This window comes from Ranitomeya imitator, chromosome 3 (genome assembly GCF_032444005.1).
Source record: "Ranitomeya imitator isolate aRanImi1 chromosome 3, aRanImi1.pri, whole genome shotgun sequence".
Taxonomy (NCBI): domain Eukaryota; kingdom Metazoa; phylum Chordata; class Amphibia; order Anura; family Dendrobatidae; genus Ranitomeya; species Ranitomeya imitator.
In genome coordinates, this window is record NC_091284.1 from 533,642,761 (window position 1) to 533,664,616 (window position 21,856).

General features: G+C 47.5%; 1 protein-coding gene across 5 annotated transcripts in view; it reads left to right on the forward strand.

Annotated features, from left to right (window-relative positions):
- Positions 1 to 1,244: 1,244 nt before the first annotated feature.
- TMEM131 (transmembrane protein 131) overlaps positions 1,245 to 21,856 on the forward strand; it is a 250,062-nt gene continuing 229,450 nt past the window's right edge. For 3 of the 5 annotated variants that reach the window (XM_069757818.1, XM_069757819.1, XM_069757820.1), the window contains exon 1: positions 1,248 to 1,718. In XM_069757818.1, coding sequence (XP_069613919.1) covers positions 1,529 to 1,718 — 190 coding nt within the window. In that variant the 5' untranslated portion in view covers positions 1,248 to 1,528. Of the gene's footprint in view, positions 1,719 to 21,856 lie in introns of all 5 variants that reach the window. The other 2 variants (XM_069757822.1, XM_069757821.1) reach the window with 2 other exon arrangements.

Sequence of the window (21,856 nt, forward strand, 5' to 3'; positions counted from 1 at the left end):
CTACCTGGTGTAAGGATATTTTTGCGTGTATTTTTCTAATAAAGACATATTTTTATCCATCTGCTGGAGCTGGAATACTTTTCATATTTGGAGTCGCCTAAATGGGTGTGGTTGGGGCGTGACTAGTTGTGAAATGGTTGTGATCAGAGGTGTGGCCTAAAATTTGCCGAGGCTAGTGTGACGGCAGCCTAAGGGTGAGTTACCATAATTAATTGTTTGACTAAATATACCGGGGTAATTTTCAAGGTGATCATTTTTGTGTGGCCCCCGAATGATGGTACAAATTTTCAAATGGCCCCCAGCTGGAAAAAAGGTTCCCCACCCCAACATTAGCTCCCAGACTGTATGATGACCCCCTCACGGTAATCCCTACACTGTATGATGACCCCCTAAATAGCCTCCATATAGTATAATGCACTTCCTATAGTACACGCTGCTGCTGTGTCACATGAGCGGTACACACTGCTGCTGTGTCACATGACCGTTACACACTGCTGCTGTGTCACATGCGCGGTACACACTGCTGCTGTGTCACATGCGCGGTACACACTGCTGCTGTGTCACATGACCGGTACACACTGCTGCTGTGTCACATGCGCGGTACACACTGCTGCTGTGTCACATGACTGGTACACGCTGCTGTGTCACATGCGCGGTACACACTGCTGCTGTGTCACATGCGTGGTACACACTGCTGCTGTGTCACATGCGCGGTACACACTGCTGCTGTGTCACATGCGAGGTACACACTGCTGCTGTGTCACATGAGCGGTACACGCTGCTGTCACATGACAGGTACACACTGCTGCTGTGTCACATGACCGGCACACGCTGCTGCTGCTGCTGCTGTCACATGAACGGTACACACTGCTGCTGTGTCACATGAGCGGTACACGCTGCTGTCACATGACCGGTACACACTGCTGCTGTCACATGAACGGTACACGCTGCTGCTGTGTCACATGAGCGGTACACGCTGCTGTCACATGAACGGTACACGCTGCTGCTGTGTCACATGAGCGGTACACGCTGCTGTCACATGACAGGTAACACACTGCTGCTGTCACATGAACGGTACACGCTGCTGCTGTGTCACATGAGCGGTACACAGGTCTGCATGTGTTTGTTATGCTGATGTGCACACATTGATATGAGCATACTCATGCAGAGCAGCAGGAGGTTACGAAGCTGCACACTAGGGGTCGCTGTAGACACTGCGGTACGTCGAGAGGCGGTAACAGGGCACAGGAAGCGGAAGTGTCTACTAGCAGCAGGCTGTCTAACGAGAGTGAGGAAATGAAAACAGAGGTTGACGCTCTTGCCCCGCGTTCTCTACTGCTCTGGTGGAGTAGTGCAGAGGTGAGAGTAGGCGCCGAGTTGTAGAGGCTGCACCTGGGACTGAGGGACTGCACCGTACAGCGGACTGCTGCTGGGACTCTGCCACCCTGGGACCAGGGGCTGGACGCACAGGAGCGCGGATTGGACTCACATGCTGTTTTCCTAGGAGAAGCCAGTACCCACAGCCAGCATGGCTCGGATCCCGGCCGCCTGCCCTCCACCCCCGGAACAGTGCAGCTGCTGCGGCCACACACGGAGAGACCACGGTCATAACATGGGCTACGTGCGAGAGGACCGGAGCAGCCGCCCGCCCTGTACCGGCGTCTACAGCCTGCTCCTCACCCTGCTAACCCTGCACACAGCCCGCAGCCACACCGAAGGTGAGAGCCTGTTATCTGCCTGGTACCCAGAGGTGCTGTGAGTCCACGCTCCCACTGCATGCCACTGCCAAAGCCACCTGCTCTGCCACCACCATTTGCATGTGGCACCTGACTTGTATGTGCCCGTCTTGGCCCCCGCCCCCCTTGGCTTGTGTTGCCCTCCTCTTGGCTTGTGGTGCTGGCCCAGAGGGGACACCCCTTGGCTTATGCTGCCTTCCTGGAGGGGACCCCCCTTGGCTTGTGCCGGCTCAAGGGGACAACCAGTGGCTTGTTCTGCCTTCTTGGAGGGGACAACCCTTGGCTTGTTGTGCCGGCCCGGAGGGGACAACCCTTGGCTTGTGGTGCCGGCCCGGAGGGGACAACCCTTGGCTTGTGGTGCCGGCCCGGAGGGGACAACCCTTGGCTTGTGGTGCCGGCCCGGAGGGGACAACCCTTGGCTTGTGGTGCCGGCCCGGAGGGGACAACCCTTGGCTTGTGGTGCCGGCCCGGAGGGGACAACCCTTGGCTTGTGGTGCCGGCCCGGAGGGGACAACCCTTGGCTTGTGGTGCCGGCCCGGAGGGGACAACCCTTGGCTTGTGGTGCCGGCCCGGAGGGGACAACCCTTGGCTTGTGGTGCCGGCCCGGAGGGGACAACCCTTGGCTTGTGGTGCCGGCCCGGAGGGGACAACCCTTGGCTTGTGGTGCCGGCCCGGAGGGGACAACCCTTGGCTTGTGGTGCCGGCCCGGAGGGGACAACCCTTGGCTTGTGGTGCCGGCCCGGAGGGGACAACCCTTGGCTTGTGGTGCCGGCCCGGAGGGGACAACCCTTGGCTTGTGGTGCCGGCCCGGAGGGGACAACCCTTGGCTTGTGGCGCTGGCCGGGAGACGTACCCTCTCTCTCATATTTTGCGTGTCTGTCTTGCCGTGCTTACAGTTTTGTCTTTATCTTTTTATCTCAAGGTATTTTTTTTTTTGAGTTCCTTTCTCGTTGCAGTTTGTCCGGCGGTCTTGTAATATTGTTGGGGGCTTTTTCTACTGGTTAAGTGTTAGCGCTGTGCAATAGATGTGAGTTTTGAGCTCTTTGCTGTACAGAAGCAGTGCAGAAACCTAATAAAGACAGGCCTACACGGCGCGGGCTGCTGGGATCTCTGCTGCTGGAATGTGACTGACAACTTTGACTAATTATCAAACAATTCCAGGACTTCTTCATTAGGTTGAGCATAAAGTAAATATTTTTGGCAGAGCTGACCAAGCATGACGAGTACGCTGCAAAGGTATTGTCCCTGGGGGTAGGACGCTAATGATATGTGATATATTTGGTTACTACTGCTCAGCTGTGCCTGTAGTACATCACAGGGTTACATGTAGTAAATTTACCTAATTTTTCTTCCTGTTAAATCTCTATTTGCAGTGATGTTTTTTTTTTTTTTTGTAGACTGTCGCTTGTGACAGCGCAGTTCTTGGAAGTGAAATGCTTTTCGGACACTTTTTTGTAAAACTGACCTCATTTGTACAATTATAATTGTAACTTCCTCTTAAGTGCTTTACAACACTTCCATCCTCATGTCAAAAACTGCTTCAGAGACCAGATGTCCTGGTTGCACAATCTTATTAAAGGGACTCTGTCTACACAGACGGACTGTCAAACCCAGTACAGGAGCTTGGTGCATTATGGCGGGTCAATCATTTATATCCATCCTCTCACCTGCTTGTTTTCCATCTATCTCCTCCCTTCTCTAGCTCTGAAGCCAGAGCTGTCAATCGAAGACAGGGGAAAACAAGCAGGTGGAAAATATATCTAAATGTTTGGCCACGCCATGATGTGCTGAGCGCCTGTACTTGGTTTGAACAGTCATTATGTGCTGACAGCCCTTTAAACAAGCACTTAAGGCAAAAACCAGTGCTGATGTTCTACTGTAGATCCTGAGGAGTTTTACATTACCTAGGATGTCAGAGCCCCAAAAAGCATCATTTCCTTGTGTCCTTAATGGGACCTATGAAAAGGGGTTGTTGTGCATAACACCTTTTAAGGGTTTGTGCTTAGTTTGGAAGTTATTTCCTCTCCACGGTTTGGTTACTTTCACACTAGCGTCGGAATTCGGCCCGTCGCATTGCGTCGGGCCGAGATTCCGACGCTAGCGTTGTTAGCGCCGCACAACGGGTGCAGCGGATGCATTTCTCCGGCGCATCCGCTGCCCCATTGTGAGGTGCGGGGAGGAGGGGGCGGAGTTCCGGCCGCGCATGCGCGGTTGGAAAAAGCGGTCCGTCTGGAGCAAAAAAACGTTACATTTAACGTTTTTTGCTCCCAGCGGTCCGCCACAACACGGCGCAACCGTCGCACGACGGTTGTGACGTGTGTTTAATACGTCGCAATGCGTCGGTAATGTTACTCTATGGGGCAAAAACGCATCCTGCAAACAACTTTGCAGGATGCGTTTTTCCCCCTAAACGACGCATTGCGACGTATTAAAAAAAACGCCAGTGTGAAAGTACCCTTAGGCGATACCGTCTAGATCACTGGGGATGTAACCTTCAGCTCCATTCAAAAGGGGGGGATAGGTCTTCAAAGTCCTGTTCTCTGGACTTTCGGGGTCCCAGCAGTCAGCCACAGTGACCAGAAAGTTATCTCTGTATATATGGGATAGAGGGATAACTTCCAAACTTTCCACAAACCCTTTTACATGGGGGCAACGGGCGTTGTAGTGATATGCCTGTGTAGGTTGTAGAACAGTAAAATTGATACCCGTTCCATATTGCGATGCCCCCAGGCTAATTGTATGTGGCTTCAAAACTTGCCTTCGTACGGACTGATCATGAAGAAGTCAAAGATCAGCTGCAGCCCCGACTTCATGTTTAATTCGGACGCAGGCGGGGACAGTGATGTCATTGCTGATTGGGCGAGTATAGTTTTGTTTTTGTTAATTTATCTGGGCCAAGCATTTACTTCAAGAAGTTGTGACAATCTCTGATCTAAGCCCAATACAGCTATAATACTTGGTAAATATGTAGAGTTGCCCTGATGGGTTTAATGGAGTCATACACTTTGCATATACATTTTTGTTAGGGTCACAAATCGATATATTAATTCCAGATTACACTTTTGCTTTTAGTCCATTATGAGAAAAGGAAATGTAAATATGTTATTGTTTTGGTGAGAACCCCAGTGATCACATGTAATCTATGGGGGAACCAGATAAATGTTACGGTAACTTTCCCTTACAGCGCCACCCCAAGAGAATGCATTACGGCTCCTCCAAAGTAATACACATTCTTTTGTGCTCATTGTCTACGTTAGTGGTCCCCCACCTTTCTGGCCTCAAAGACCACATTTAGCTTTTAGAGAGGGCCAGGAGCAACAACCAGCTCCCGCCCTAGCTCACAGTAGCGGAACACAGAGCCCCCATTACTAGTATAATGACAGCCAAAGCTTTTCCACAGAAATCACACAGAGGCCATATACCAAGATCCAGAGGTTCCCACAATCCCTCCATTCAGTATTCTCACACCAATCACTGCCACCACACTGTTACATCCAGTTTCAACACTTTCTCTGACCCCTTGTCTGCATCAGCTATTAGATGACTGTCATAAAGGGAAATATACATTTATTAATCCTGAATTGGGTATTTGATGTTTTTATAAACTAGATGTCCCTTCAAAATTCTTATGTGAGTTGCTTTAAAGGGAACCTCTCTCCAGAAAACGCTATAGTCCTGCCTATATAATGTTTGGCTAAGTGCCGGTCAGGTTAGTAAAGCCATTAACCAGTAGATTAAACCCTTATCTGAAGGTTAATAGTGTTTATTTTCTGGTGACAGGTTCTCTTTAAGTATGGGCAGTTTGCTCATTGACTTACTAAAGCTAGCTGTACACAGATGACTGTGGACTGAAAGATGCTGTCAGCCGAACTCCCCCACCCCCCACCATATACAGAGAAAGCTGCCGACTGACATGTCAACTAGCAACTTATCTCCAGGAGACCAATACGATCGACCGTCCAAAATTAAACACATGCGATCGAAATCTCTCCTAATGACATATCCATGTGGGTGCCCCTATATATACGGTATATTAGACCAAATCAATGGATATTGGCTGGCTTGGCCAACATTAGTCTGAGTATGGGGGAGCCTTTACTTCTCAGTGTTTCCCATTGACTCCTCTCTGAGACTTAAGGTACCTTCACACATAACGATATCGTTAACGATATTGTTGCTTTTTGTGACGTAGCAACGATATCGTTAAGGAAATCGTTATGTGTGTCAGCGACCAACGATCAGGCCCCTGCTGGGAGATCGTTGGTCGCTGAACAAAGTCCAGAACTTTATTTCGTCGCTGGCTCTCCCGTGGACATCGCTGGATTGGCGTGTGTGACACCGATCCAGCGATGTCTTCACTGGTAACCAGGGTAAACATCGGGTAACTAAGCGCAGGGCCACGCTTAGTAACCCGATGTTTACCCTGGTTACCAGCGTAAAAGTAAAAAAAACAAACACTACATACTTACCTACAGCTGTCTGTCCCCGGCGCTGTGCTTCTCTGTACTGGCTGTGAGCGTCGGTCAGCCGGAAAGCAGAGCGGTGACGTCACCGCTCTGCTTTCCGGCCGCTGTGCTCACAGCCAGAGCAGGAGGAGTGCAGAGAAGCAGAGCGCCGGGGACAGACAGCGGTAGGTAAGTATGTAGTGTTTGTTTTTTTTCGATCCAGCGATCCGGATCATTGTCGGTATCACTGCAGCGTCGCTAAATGTGAAGGGGCCTTATGCCTTTTTTTCTGTTAGCCATTGATAGCTGTCCCAACTCACGGACACCTCCGATACCAGTATTTTTGCCTCCTCAGTTTGCACAGCATGCCATTGTGTGTGCACAGTTTAATGGCCATTGTAAGAAGCACAACCTTTCCTGTTCTGTATACCTTTTATTTGTCACCTCTCCGTTTAGAGAACATACATACCAGGGCCTGCTGCCTACAGCTACAACGAAAAGGCTTTCTAGGTAATTTCCCACGATCTATGAACAGCCAGCAGAGGGCGCCTCACCGCAAATGAAGCTAAATATAGATCATTGATCTATTTTTAGCCTCATTCCCTGGGGTTTTGCAGCGAGGAGCAGCCTGCATTAGCACAGCTCCTTGCTGCAAAATGTTTTAACCCCTTCAGAAGGATTTACATCGTTGGACGTTACAGATCTGCGGAGGGTAAGTATATTGTTGGTTTATTATGTTTTTTTACTCACAGAACGAGGGTCTTCAGTGACTGGATTGGGCGTTGAATAAAATACTGCAACAACCATTGTTTTTATTTCATTAAAATAATTTTAAAAAATGTGTTTGTGTTTTATTTAACCCTTTACTAGTATTGGATTAATAATGGATAGGTGTCATAATTGACGCCTCTCCATTATTAATTAGGCTTAATGTCACCTTACAATAGCAAGGTGGCATTAACCCTTCATTACCCCATATCCCACCGCTACACGGGAATGGGAAGAGAGTGGCCAAGTGCCAGAATAGGCGCATCTTCCAGATGTGCCTTTTCTGGGGTGGCTGGGGGCAGATATTTTTAGCCAGGGGGGGGCCAATAACCGTGGACCCTCTCCAGGCTATTAATATCTGCCCTCAGTCACTGGCTTTACTACTCTGGCGGAGAAAATTGCGCGGGAGCCCACGCCAATTTTTTCCGCCATTTAACCCTTTATTTTAAGAGCTAGAACGGCCAAATTTTGCAGATACACACTACTGACATTAGTAGTGTGGAATCTGCAAAAAAAATGGAGAGAAGACATGGTTTACTGTATGTAAACCATGTCTCAAATCATGTCGGGTTTTAGGAAGGAGAAGGAAAAAGCCGGTAATTGAATTACCGGCTTTCAAGCTGTCTAGCGCTGGAATAAATATTAATATATATACATATATGTGTCTCACTGACAATAAATATATATATATATATATATATATATATATATATATATATATATATATATATATATATATATATATATATATATATATATATATATATATACACATATATATACACATACACACACACACACACACACACACACACACAGTGGGGCAAAAAAGTATTTAGTCAGTGAGCAATAGTGCAAGTTCCACCACTTAAAAAGATGAGAGGCGTCTGTAATTTACATCATAGGTAGACCTCAACTATGGGAGACAAACTGAGAAAAAAAAATCCAGAAAATCACATTGTCTGTTTTTTTATCATTTTATTTGCATATTATGGTGGAAAATAAGTATTTGGTCAGAAACAAACAATCAAGATTTCTGGCTCTCACAGACCTGTAACTTCTTCTTAAAGAGTCTCCTCTTTCCTCCACTCATTACCTGTAGTAATGGCACCTGTTTAAACTTATCAGTATAAAAAGACACCTGTGCACACCCTCAAACAGTCTGACTCCAAACTCCACTATGGTGAAGACCAAAGAGCTGTCAAAGGACACCAGAAACAAAATTGTAGCCCTGCACCAGGCTGGGAAGACTGAATCTGCAATAGCCAACCAGCTTGGAGTGAAGAAATCAACAGTGGGAGCAATAATTAGAAAATGGAAGACATACAAGACCACTGATAATCTCCCTCAATCTGGGGCTCCACGCAAAATCCCACCCCGTGGGTTCAGAATGATCACAAGAACGGTGAGCAAAAATCCCAGAACCACGCGGGGGGACCTAGTGAATGAACTGCAGAGAGCTGGGACCAATGTAACAAGGCCTACCATAAGTAACACACTACGCCACCATGGACTCAGATCCTGCAGTGCCAGACGTGTTCCACTGCTTAAGCCAGTACATGTCCGGGCCCGTCTGAAGTTTGCTAGAGAGCATTTGGATGATCCAGAAGAGTTTTGGGAGAATGTCCTATGGTCTGATGAAACCAAACTGGAACTGTTTGGTAGAAACACAACTTGTCGTGTTTGGAGGAAAAAGAATACTGAGTTGCATCCATCAAACACCATACCTACTGTAAAGCATGGTGGTGGAAACATCATGCTTTGGGGCTGTTTCTCTGCAAAGGGGCCAGGACGACTGATCCGGGTACATGAAAGAATGAATGGGGCCATGTATCGTGAGATTTTGAGTGCAAACCTCCTTCCATCAGCAAGGGCATTGAAGATGAAACGTGGCTGGGTCTTTCAACATGACAATGATCCAAAGCACACCGCCAGGGCAACGAAGGAGTGGCTTCGTAAGAAGCATTTCAAGGTCCTGGCGTGGCCTAGCCAGTCTCCAGATCTCAACCCTATAGAAAACCTTTGGAGGGAGTTGAAAGTCCGTGTTGCCAAGCGAAAAGCCAAAAACATTACTGCTCTAGAGGAGATCTGCATGGAGGAATGGGCCAACATACCAACAACAGTGTGTGGCAACCTTGTGAAGACTTACAGAAAACGTTTGACCTCTGTCATTGCCAACAAAGGATATATTACAAAGTATTGAGATGAAATTTTGTTTCTGACCAAATACCGTATATACTCGAGTATAAGCCGAGATTTTCAGCCCAAATTTTTGGGCTGAAAGTGCCCCCCTCGGCTTATACTCGAGTCACGGAAGCGGTGGGGTCGGCAGGTGAGGGGCTGAGGGCGCTGAGGCATACTTACCTAGTCCCAGCGATCCTCGCGCTGTCCCTGCCGTCCCACGGGCTTCGGCGCTGCAGTTTCTTCCTCTCTTCAGCGGTCACGTGGGACCGCTCATTACAGAAATGAATAAGCGGCTCCACCTCCCATAGGGGCGGAGCCGCTTATTCATTTCTCTAATCAGCGGTGCCGGTGACCGCTGATAGAGGAAGAAACTGCGGCACCGAAGACAGGAGGGGACAGCGCGAGGATCGCCAGGACTAGGTGAGTATGTTATATTCACCTGTCCTCGTTCCAGCCGCCGGGCGCCGATCCATCTTCCCGGCCGGCGCCTCCATCTTCCCGGCGTCTCTGCTCTCTGACTGATCAGGCAGAGGGCGCGATGACGCATATAGTGTGCGCGGCGCCCTCTGCCTGATCAGTCAGAGCAGAGACGCCGGGAAGATGGAGGCGCCGGAACGAGACGCCGGGAGCTGCAATCAAGGGAGGTGAGTATGTGTTTTTTTTTCTTTATTGCGGCAGCGGCGGCACAAATTTATGTGGAACATCTATGGGGCACAATGAACGGTGCAGAGCACCGTATATGGCACAGCACAGCTATGGGGCACAGTGAACGGTGCAGAGCACCGTATATGGCACAGCACAGCTATGGGGCACAGTGAACGGTGCAGAGCACCGTATATGGCACAGCACAGCTATGTATGGGGCACAGTGAACGGTGCAGAGCACCGTATATGGCACAGCACAGCTATGTATGGGGCACAGTGAACGGTGCAGAGCACCGTATATGGCACAGCACAGCTATGTATGGGGCACAGTGAACGGTGCAGAGCACCGTATATGGCACAGCACAGCTATGGGGCACAGTGAACGGTGCAGAGCACCGTATATGGCACAGCACAGCTATGTATGGGGCACAGTGAACGGTGCAGAGCACCGTATATGGCACAGCACAGCTATGTATGGGGCACAGTGAACGGTGCAGAGCACCGTATATGGCACAGCACAGCTATGTATGGGGCACAGTGAACGGTGCAGAGCACCGTATATGGCACAGCACAGCTATGTATGGGGCACAGTGAACGGTGCAGAGCACCGTCTATGGCACAGCACAGCTATGGGGCACAGTGAACGGTGCAGAGCACCGTATATGGCACAGCACAGCTATGGGGCACAGTGAACGGTGCAGAGCACCGTATATGGCACAGCACAGCTATGTATGGGGCACAGTGAACGGTGCAGAGCACCGTATATGGCACAGCACAGCTATGTATGGGGCACAGTGAACGGTGCAGAGCACCGTATATGGCACAGCACAGCTATGGGGCACAGTGAACGGTGCAGAGCACCGTATATGGCACAGCTATGGGGCACAGTGAACGGTGCAGAGCACCGTATATGGCACAGCACAGCTATGGGGCACAGTGAACGGTGCAGAGCACCGTATATGGCACAGCTATGGGGCACAGTGAACGGTGCAGAGCACCGTATATGGCACATCTATGGGGCACAGTGAACGGTGCAGAGCACCGTATATGGCACAGCTAGGGGGCACAATGAACGGTGCAGAGCACTATATGGTTCACACCTATGGGGAAATATGAACGGTGCAGAGCACTATATGGCACAGCTATGGGGAAATAATGATCTATTTTTATTTTTGAAATTCACCGGTAAATGCTGCATTTCCACCCTAGGCTTATACTCGAGTCAATAAGTTTTCCCAGTTTTTTGTGGCAAAATTAGGGGGGTCGGCTTATACTCGGGTCGGCTTATACTCGAGTATATACGGTACTTATTTTCCACCATAATATGCAAATAAAATGTTAAAAAAACAGACAATGTGATTTTCTGGATTTTTTTTTCTCAGTTTGTCTCCCATAGTTGAGGTCTACCTACGATGTAAATTACAGACGCCTCTCATCTTTTTAAGTGGTGGAACTTGCACTATTGCTGACTGACTAAATACTTTTTTGCCCCACTGTATATATATACCTATTCTATGTGTACACATTTATTCTACCTATTCTACTGTAAGCTGTCAGTGTGATTTTACTGTACACCGCACTGAATTACCGGCTTTTCTCTCTAATATATGTGTCTACTGACATATATATATATATATATATATATATATATATATATATATTAGACAGTATATATATATATTTTCTTTTCTTTTTGGGACACATGGATCACTTCTATAGCGGTATGTTGGTTTTGCTAGCCTGCAAGAAAACCACGCAGTACGGATGCCATACGGATTACATACGGAGGATGCCATGCGCAAAAAACGCTGACACACCCTGCCTACGGAGGAGCTACGGACCACTTTTTTCGGGACTTTTCAGCGTATTACGGCCGTAATATACGGACCGTATTGTTTTACGCTGTGTGTGACGCCGGCCTTAGGAAGCAACACTGTTTGACAATCAATTTCACATGCTGCTGTGCAAATGGAATAGACAACAGATGGAACTTATTGGCAATTATCAAGACACACTCAATAAAGGAGTGATTCTGCAGGTGTGGGACCACAGACCACATCTCAGCAACAATGCTTTCTGGCTGATGTTTTGGTCACTTTGAATGTTGGTTGTGCTTTCACACTCGTGGTAGCATGAGACGGACTCTGCAACCCACACAAGTAGCTCAGGTAGTGCAGCTCATCCAGGATGGCACATCAATGCAAGCTGTGGCAAGAAAGTTTGCTGTGTCTGTCAGCGTAGTGTCCAGAGGCTGGATGCGCTACCAGGAGACAGGCCAGTACACCAGGAGACGTGGAGAGGGCCATAGGAGGGCAACAACCCAGCATCAGGACCGCTACCTCAGCCTTTGTGCAAGGAGGAACAGGAGGAGCACCATCAGAGCCCTGCCAAATGGCCTCCAGCAGGCCACCAATGTGCATTTGTCTGCACAAACGGTTAGAAACCGACTGTGTGAGGATGGTCTGAGTGCCCGACGTCCACAGATGGAGGTTGTGCTCACAGCCCAACACCGTGCAGGACGCTTGGCATTTGTCACCTGACACCAGGATTGTCAGATTCGCCACTGGCGCCCTGTGCTCTTCACAGATGAAAGCAGGTTCACGCTGAGCACATGTGACAGACGTGACAAAGTCTGGAGACACCGTGGAGAGCGATCTGCTGCCTGCAACATCCTTCAGCATGACTGGTTTGGCAGTGGGTCAATAATGGTGTTGGGTGGCATTTCTTTGGAGGGCCGCACAGCCCTCCATGTGCTCGCCAGAGGTAGCCTGACTGCCATTAGGTCCCGAGATGAGATCCTCAGACCCCTTGTGAGACCATATGCTGATGCGGTTGGCCCTGGGTTTCTCCTAATGCAGGACAAGGGAAAATGTTTCCCCTGAGGAAGACGCACTAGCAGCGTCGATATGCGTGGGGCTGTGGTTCCCCTACGGACTACACCTGGTAATGCGTTATTGCACTTGCAAATCTGACCGCTATCATCGATTTTATACGCCGGCCGTTCATAGAGGGCTAGTTGTATTAGCCAGGATACTTTGTTTAGGCTTGGCACTATTTGTATGACGGCTGGGGTCAGTAGGACTTTCTGTTATCAGATACCAGGTGGCGTTTTTGGTAATGCACTTCAATTGTGTATAATATAGGGTTGGCAGGATGCATGGGTGTTGTACTTTGTGAACAGGATATTTATTGTCATATTTCCCATGTCCTTGCAGTAAAACCTGTGTGATACTATTAATGGTATATATTGGGTCAGCTGGCAGCATACTGTATAGTGCTTTGATATTTAGTCAAGAAGATATATATTTGGATGCCTGTACCTAACCTGTTTATACCATGTATCTCTCTATATGTAAGCACTACCATTAATGTATTTTCCTGTCCGTTTGGGGTGACCATGTCTGGGCTATTTAGCCTTTCTGGTTTTTAAATTTACAGTTAGGGCCAGAAATATTTGGACAGTGACACAAGTTTTGTTATTTTAGCTGTTTACAAAAACATGTTCAGAAATACAATTATATATATATAATATGGGCTGAAAGTGCACACTCCCAGCTGCAATATGATAGTTTCCACATCCAAATCGGAGAAAGGGTTTAGGAATCATAGCTCTGTAATGCATAGCGTCCTCTTTTTCAAGGGACCAAAAGTAATTGGACAATGGACTCTAAGGGCTGCAATTAACTCTGAAGGCGTCTCCCTCGTTAACCTGTAATCAATGAAGTAGTTAAAAGGTCAGGGGTGGATTCCAGGTGTGTGGTTTTGCATTTGGAAGCTGTTGCTGTGAGCAGACAACATGCGGTCAAAGGAACTCTCAATTGAGGTGAAGCAGAACATCCTGAGGCTGAAAAAAAAGAAAAAATCCATCAGAGAGATAGCAGACATGCTTGGAGTAGCAAAATCAACAGTTGGGTACATTCTGAGAAAAAAGGAATTGACTGGTGAGCTTGGGAACTCAAAAAGGCCTGGGCGTCCACGGATGACAACAGTGGTGGATGATCGCCGCATACTTAATTTGGTGAAGAAGAACCCGTTCACAACATCAACTGAAGTCCAGAACACTCTCAGTGAAGTAGGTGTATCTGTCTCTAAGTCAACAGTAAAGAGAAGACTCCATGACAGTAAATACAAAGGGTTCACATCTAGATGCAAACCATTCATCAATACCAAAAATAGACAGGCCAGAGTTAAATTTGCAGAAAAACACCTCAAGAAGCCAGCTCAGTTCTGGAAAAGTATTCTATGGACAGATGAGACAAAGATCAACCTGTACCAGAATGATGGGAAGAAAAAAGTTTGGAGAAGAAAGGGAACGGCACATGATCCAAGGCACACCACATCTTCTGTAAAACATGGTGGAGGCAACGTGATGGCATGGGCATGCATGGCTTTCAATGGCACTGGGTCACTTGTGTTTATTGATGACATAAGAGCAGACAAGAGTAGCCGGATGAATTCTGAAGTGTACCGGGATATACTTTCATCCCAGATTCAGCCAAATGCTGCAAAGTTGATTGGACGGCGCTTCATAGTACAGATGGACAATGACCCCAAGCATACAGCCAAAGCTACCCAGGAGTTCATGAGTGCCAAAAAGTGGAACATTCTGCAATGGCCAAGTCAATCTCCAGATCTAAACCCAATTGAGCATGCATTTCACTTGCTCAAATCCAGACTTAAGACGGAAAGACCCACAAACAAGCAAGACCTGAAGGCTGCGGCTGTAAAGGCCTGGCAAAGCATTAAGAAGGAGGAAACCCAGCGTTTGGTGATGTCCATGGGTTCCAGACTTAGGCTATGTTCACACCTTGCGTCGGGTCCCTGCGGGTTCTCCCGCAGCGGATTTGATAAATCTGCAGGGCAAAACAACTGCGGTTCTCCCTGCAGATTTATCGCGGTTTGTTCCGCGTTTTCCGCTGCGGGTTTCCGCCTATACTATTGATGCTGCATATGCAGCAATATGCAGCATCAATAGTAATGTTAAAAATAATAAAAATTGGTTATACTCACCCTCTGATGTCCGGATCTCCTGGGCGCTGCACCCGGCGGTCCGGTTCCAAAGATGCTGTGGGAGAAGGACCCTTCGTGACGTCACGGTCATGTGACCGCGACGTCACCGCAGGTCCTGGTCGCACAGCAACTCTGACCGGACGGCCGCGTGCAGCGCCCAGGAGCTCCGGACATCAGAGGGTGAGTATAACCAGATTTTTTATTTTTTAACCCCAAATATGGTTCCCAGGGCCTGGAGGAGAGTCTCCTCTCCTCCACCCCGGGTACCACCCGCACATTATCCGCTTACTTCCCGCAACGTGGGCACAGCCCCATGCGGGAAGTAAGCGGTTCAATGTATTCCTATGGGTGCAGAATCGCAGCGATTCTGCACAAAGAAGTGACATGCTGCGGGTTGTAAACCGCTGCGTTCCCGCGCGGTTTTTCCCGCAGCATGTGCACAGCGGTTTGCGGTTTCCATAGGGTTTACATGTTACTGTAAACGCTATGGAAACTGCTGCGGACCCGCAGCATCAAAATCGCGGCGGTTCCGCGGTAAAAACCGCTAAGTGTGAATATAGCCTTAAGGCAGTGATTGCCTCCAAAGGATTTGCAACAAAATATTGAAAATAAAAATATTTTGTTTGGGTTATGTTTATTTGTCCAATTACTTTTGACCTCCTAAAATGTGGAGTGTTTGTAAAGAAATGTGTACAATTCCTACATTTTCTATCAGATATTTTTGTTCAACCCTTCAAATTAAACGTTACAATCTGCACTTGAATTCTGTTGTAGAGGTTTCATTTCAAATCCAATGTGGTGGCATGCAGAGCCCAACTCGCGAAAATTGTCACTGTCCAAATATTTCTGGCCCTAACTGTATCTTGCCCTGTTTGTATAGCCATAATAATAAAGTTTAATATCCAGGTTGATCCCTCTGGTGTGCATATCCTTTTCTTGTCCATTTTTTGTGTTCTGTGTGCACGTGGTAGATCCCTGTTGTAGATATTGATGTGGTGCCCGCTATATCCTTTTTTCTTGTTATTTTGGAATATAGTGACATATATATATATATATATATATATATATATATATATATATATATATATATACTGTCATATATTCTAGTACAACCAGTAGAATAATCGGTCACCAGGAATGCAGCATGGTGAGTAATAGATGCCTGCTTCTCCACCACTTCCAGGACACACCCAGCGTGGCCCCTGGCCCCTAAGGGTGTAGAATTGCCTCTAATGATTTCATAACAACCTCTCACCAAAAATGAAAATAATTGCCTTTGTGAGTCATCATGTACCGTATATATTTTTTTTGTGTGAGTTGAAAATAGGTCTTTAAATTGATCCTGAGCTACAAGTAACTCAACTCTTCGGAGCTTCTGCTCTTCAGCCACGTAGCAAACCTGTAAAAGAAAAAAAAAAGACACTTTAAAGGGGTTGTCCAATACTCGGACAACTTCTTCTGAATTCCAGTAAAGTAATAACACCTATACTTACCTCCGCTGGAACAGCACTGGTTTCTGCACTAGTTTTTTCAGTGATCGCATGACAATCAGCTCTGGCTGCACTCCCTTCTCCTTTGGACATCCATCGAAAGTGACAGAGCAAACTGCAGCTCTCACTTTGTCCGGATGTCAATTACGTCTGTAGGAGAGGTCAGTGAAGCCAGCGCTGATTGACCGTAGGGATCATGTTAAATCACAGTGTCACTCGATCCCTAGGAGAGCCAATGCTGACATTTTTTTTTTTTTTTTTTTTTAAATATGAGAAAGCTGATGAAAGGTGGTATTTTCTGTCTGAGAATAATTGCTGATGTCTGAATGAAGCCCAAGTCACTTCTAGTCGTGTTCCTTAAGATCCCAATGTCAATCTACTACTTTACATCTTCGGTAATAGTGATTGTGAGCTTATATTTTCATTAGCTGGCTGAAAGTTGTGAGAAATCGAATCTGGCACGACCACATTCACTATCATTAGTTGTGAGTGGCACCCAGCATTTGTGACATGTCACCATAGTCCGAATCTTATTTATGCTAGTACAAGTGTAAGATTTAGTCATTAAATATTTACATTTTAGTATATTGTGTATATATACTGTAGTTTTGGGTCCTTTAGGCTATGTGCCTACAATGAAGATATATCAGCGATGTGGACGCCGCGTGTTCAGTGAACCATGCGGAGTTACCGCCTCTAATGAATGGCTATGACTGAAACTGTGCAGCAGAGACTAGCATCTCCACTGCAGATAGTTGACATGCTGCTGCTCGTAAACCCGCACCGTGGATTGGTGTACTCGGCATTAGGCCTGTTTCACACATCAGTTTTTCGCCGTCATGCAGAATCCGGCGAATTTTTTAAAAACTGGGTCCGAGAGAGACCGACCCCAGAATGGAAAATGCATGAAAAGCGAATCGGTAGCCAGATTCATCATTTCACCTCACGTTTCATCCGTTTTTCGCCTGAGTCATCGCTGTGCTTTTTTTGCCAGACAAAAAAAAAAAAGTTCCTCTGTACGTTTTCTCCGACCTCCGGAAAAATAATTTTCAACAGATCCGGCAAAAAACGGATGAAACGTGTGGCCATCCGTCACAATCTGGCTCTAATACAAGTCTACGACAAAAAAAACAGATTCAGCAGCCATTTTTGCCTGATCCGTTTTTTTTTTTCAAAATTCACGGCAAAAACCTGATGTGTGAAAGAGGCCTAATAGACACATAGTGGGGATGCGATTTCTATAAATCCCATGCACTGTGCTTCTAAACTAGAACGCAGCGTTTTGAACACGGCACAGGTGATCTGCATCCAAAACGCTACTCTTCCTGATCGTGGGCACGCACCCTTAGAAAAACTAATAACTTTTTCTGACCTGTCTGATTGTATCCTGACATAAGAAAATAACCCATTTCTATTTTCTCTAAAGTGTTTGTTTCTTTTGAAAAATAAAATTTTGAGTTTGTCTTATTTGGGGTTTGGATTCTATAAATATAATATTTTTCTCTCTTAAATGCTTCTATTGTTTCCTTTTTGCCTTTCCTGTTGCTTTGCTTACATGCGGCATAAACTATAGCTGTGGCTGACTTGTGGCTAGTTTCAGTATGTAAATTGGGTGAGACAGATGCTGGCTGCACATGGCTCAGCTGATGACACTGATAGCATACGTGGCAGGTGAGTCTTCAGGCAGACACAGCCAGCTCTGGTTAGTTTGCAGTCTCTAGGCCATTATTCATTTGTAAGGGCATCTACTCCTGCCCTTTCGTTGGCTGTTCTTCTGACAATGAGTCAGGACAGCTCTTTCTAAGGGTACTTTCACACTAGCGTTTTTTTAAATCCGTCACAATGCGTCGTTTTGCAGAAAAAACGCATCCTGCAAAAGTGCTTGCAGGATGCGTTTTTTCCCCATAGACTTCTATTGACGCATTTGCGACGGATTGCCACACTTTGCATCCGTCTTGCCACGGATGCGTCGTGCTTTGGCGGACCGTCGGGAGAAAAAACCCTACATGTAACGTTTTTTTTCTCCTGACGGACCGCTTTCTCCGACCGCGCATGCGCGGCCGGAACTCCGCCCCACCTCCCCGAACCTTACAATGGGGCAGCGGATGCGCCGGAAAAATGCATCCGCTGCACCCATTGTGCAATGCAGCAAACGCTAGCGTCGGAATCTCTCCCCGACGCATTGCGACGGGGAGATTCCGACGCTAGTGTGAAAGGAGCCTAAGGCTGCTTTCACACATCCTGTTTTTTGCTGTCAGACACAATCCATCGAATTATAAAAAAAAAACAAACAAAAAAAAAAAAAAACGGATCCAGCGAATGACGCCACCGGATCCGTTTTTTCCCCCCATAGACTTGTATTAGCACCAGATGGCCTTCAGTTTAAAAATTGTGGATCCGGACGGACAATACGGACAGATGAATGTTTTTTGTGTCCGGCGCCAATACAAGTCTGGGGTTGGAATTTCCGCCCACTGTCCCAGAGATCCAAGTCTGCAGACAGTGCTCAGAGGAGAGCCATTGGTTTAGTGATCAGAGGGGCTCACAGGGCACAGAACTCCCCCACACACACTCATGTAATCATTTGATGTGTTCAAATTATATAAAAGGATGTTTAAAAGTGAAACGTGTACATATTTCATAAGGTGCAGAGGGTTTCCTTTATTACTAAATCTGCTTTCCTGCTAGCTTTTCACAGTCCGACCTCACTGAATATAATGTATAGGTTTTGCTATCAGTCATCCCACAACACACCGTAATTCTTGTTTTAGAGAGTCATGTAGTTATATGGGCCTCGGAAGGGACTGAATCAGAGGGAGGAGGATGTAGATACTGAGAGATAGGAACCATTGCAGTGCCCAAGTGTCCAACATACAGCGGGACAGTCCCAGATTTGGATGTGTGTCCCGCTGTCCTGGGCAGTCTGCTGATTGTCCTGCAGTATGACATGGCCTCAGCCACCACACCACCTCTTTAATTCATCCGTTCATGCAGGGTGACCTTGTTCAATGTATGCTTGTCACTGACTTGTTCAGCTCTACTCTGTCCTCAGTCCTGCCCGGCCGCAGCATCTTCCAGGCTGGCGACTCCCAGCAGTGTTATCTTATGTGCTCCATTCTGCTCCTCCTGTGAGTCCCCTTGTATGCCTGCTTCCTTATTTAGCTCTGGGCTTATGATTGTTTAAAGGGAACCTGTCACCCCAAAAATCGCGGGTGAGGTAAGCCCACCGGCATCAGGGGCTTATCTGCAGCATTCTGTAATGCTGTAGATAAGCCCCCGATGTTACCTGAAAAAGGAGAAAAAGACGTTACATTATACTCACCCAGGGGCGGTCCCGCTGCTGGTCAGGTCAGATGGGCGTCTCTGGTCCGCTACGGCACCTCCTATCTTCATTACAAGACGTCCTCTTCTGATCTTCAGCCACGGCTCCGGCGCAGGCGTACTATGCTCTGCCCTGTTGAGGGCAGACAAAGTACTGCAGTGCGCAGGCGCCGGGCCTCTGACCTTTCCGGCGCCTGCGCACTGCAGTACTATCCTCTGCCCTCAAGAGAGCAGAGCAAAGTACGCCTGCGCCAGAGCCGTGGCTGAAGATCAGAAGAGGACGTCTTGTAATGAAGATAGGAGGCGCCGCAGCGGACCAGAGACGCCCATCTGACCTGACCAGCAGCGGGACCGCCCCTGGGTGAGTATAATCTAACGTCTTTTTCTCCTTTTTCAGGTAACATCGGGGGCTTATCTACAGCATTACAGAATGCTGCAGATAAGTCCCTGATGCCGGTGGTCTTACCTCACCCGCGATTTTCGGGGTGACAGGTTCCCTTTAAGGGACAATATATGTAAATAAATAATAAAAAAAAAATCTATATCTCCTGGGAGAATATGAAAAACAAAGTCCTACCCCCATGAGAGAGAAAATAAGATTTTTTTTTTCTCTAGAAATATATTCTACTAGATGGTGGCCCGATTCTAACGCATCGGGTATTCTAGAATATGTATTTATGTATGTATATAGCAGCCACGTAGTATACAGCACAGGCCACGTAGTATATAGCAGCCACGCAGTATATAGCAGCCACGCAGGTTTAATAGCAGTGGTTACGGTTCGTTACCACTGGCATTAACCCTGTGTGAGCGGTGACTGGAGGGGAGTATGCGGGCGCCGGGCACTGACTGCGGGGAGTAAGGAGCGGCCATTTTCTTCTGGACTGTGTCTGTCGCTGATTGGTCGTGGCTGTTTTGCCGCGACCAATCAGCGACTTGGATTTCCATGACAGACAGAGGCCGCGACCAATGAATATCTGTGACAGACAGACAGAAGGACAGACAGAAAGATGGAAGTGACCCTTGGACAATTATATAGTAGATATTTAGAGGGGTTGTACATTACTGGACAATTCCAGCTTAATCAGTTCAAGACCTCAGTTAAAATAAAGGTACCGTTACACTAAACGATTTACCAACAATCACGACCAGCGATACGACCTGGCCGTGATCGTTGGTAAATCGTTGTGTGGTCGCTGTTGAGCTGTCACACAGACGGCTCTCTCCAGCGGCCAACGATCAGGGGAAAGACTTCGGCATTGTTGAAACTGTCTTCAACGATGCCGAAGTCCCCCTGCAGCACCCGGGTAACCAGGGTAAACATCGGGTTACTAACCCGATATTTACCCTGGTTACCATTGTAAAAGTAAAATAAAAAAACAGTACATACTCACATTCTTATGTCTGTCACGTCCCTCGGCGTCCACAGGGTTAAAACTGCTTTCGGCAGGAGCGCTGCTAATGCACGCGCTGCTGGCGAGAGCTTCCCTTTACTGACTGTCAGCACCGGCAGTAACAGCGGTGACGTCACCGCTGTGCTCTGCTTTACGGCCGGCACTGACAGTCAGTAAAGGGAAGCTCTCGCCAGCAGCGCGTGCATTAGCAGCGCTCCTGCCGAAAGCAGTTTTAACCCTGTGGACGCCGAGGGACGTGACAGACATAAGAATGTGAGTATGTAGTGTTTTTTTTATTTTACTTTTACAATGGTAACCAGGGTAAATATCGGGTTACTAAGCGCGGCCCTGCGCTTAGTAACCCGATATTTACCCTGGTTACAAGTGAACACATCGCTGGATAGGCGTCACACACGCCGATCCAGCGATGACAGCGGGTGATCAGCGACCAAAAAAAGGTCCTGATCATTCCCCACGACCAACGATCTCCCAGCAGGGGCCCGATCGTTGGTCGCTGTCACATATAACGAGATCGTTAGCGGGATCGTTGCTACGTCACAAAAAGCGTGACGTTGCAACGATATCCTTAATGATATCGTTGTGTGTGAAGGTACCTTAAGATGTACACCTCCTGCAGAGGAAACCAACTCAGTGCTGCTGTTCCCAAAGATTGATATGACGTGCCATGTGCTAGCTGCACCTGCGTGTCGCATGGTGTGCCGTTCTTCAAAAGTGGGGGGGAATTACCTCATGGGCAATGTGGCTCAGTGGTTAGCACTGCAGCTTCGGATTTCTGGGTTCAAATCTGACTAAGGACAACATCGGTAAAGGTACCTTCACACTAAACAATATCGCTAGCGATCT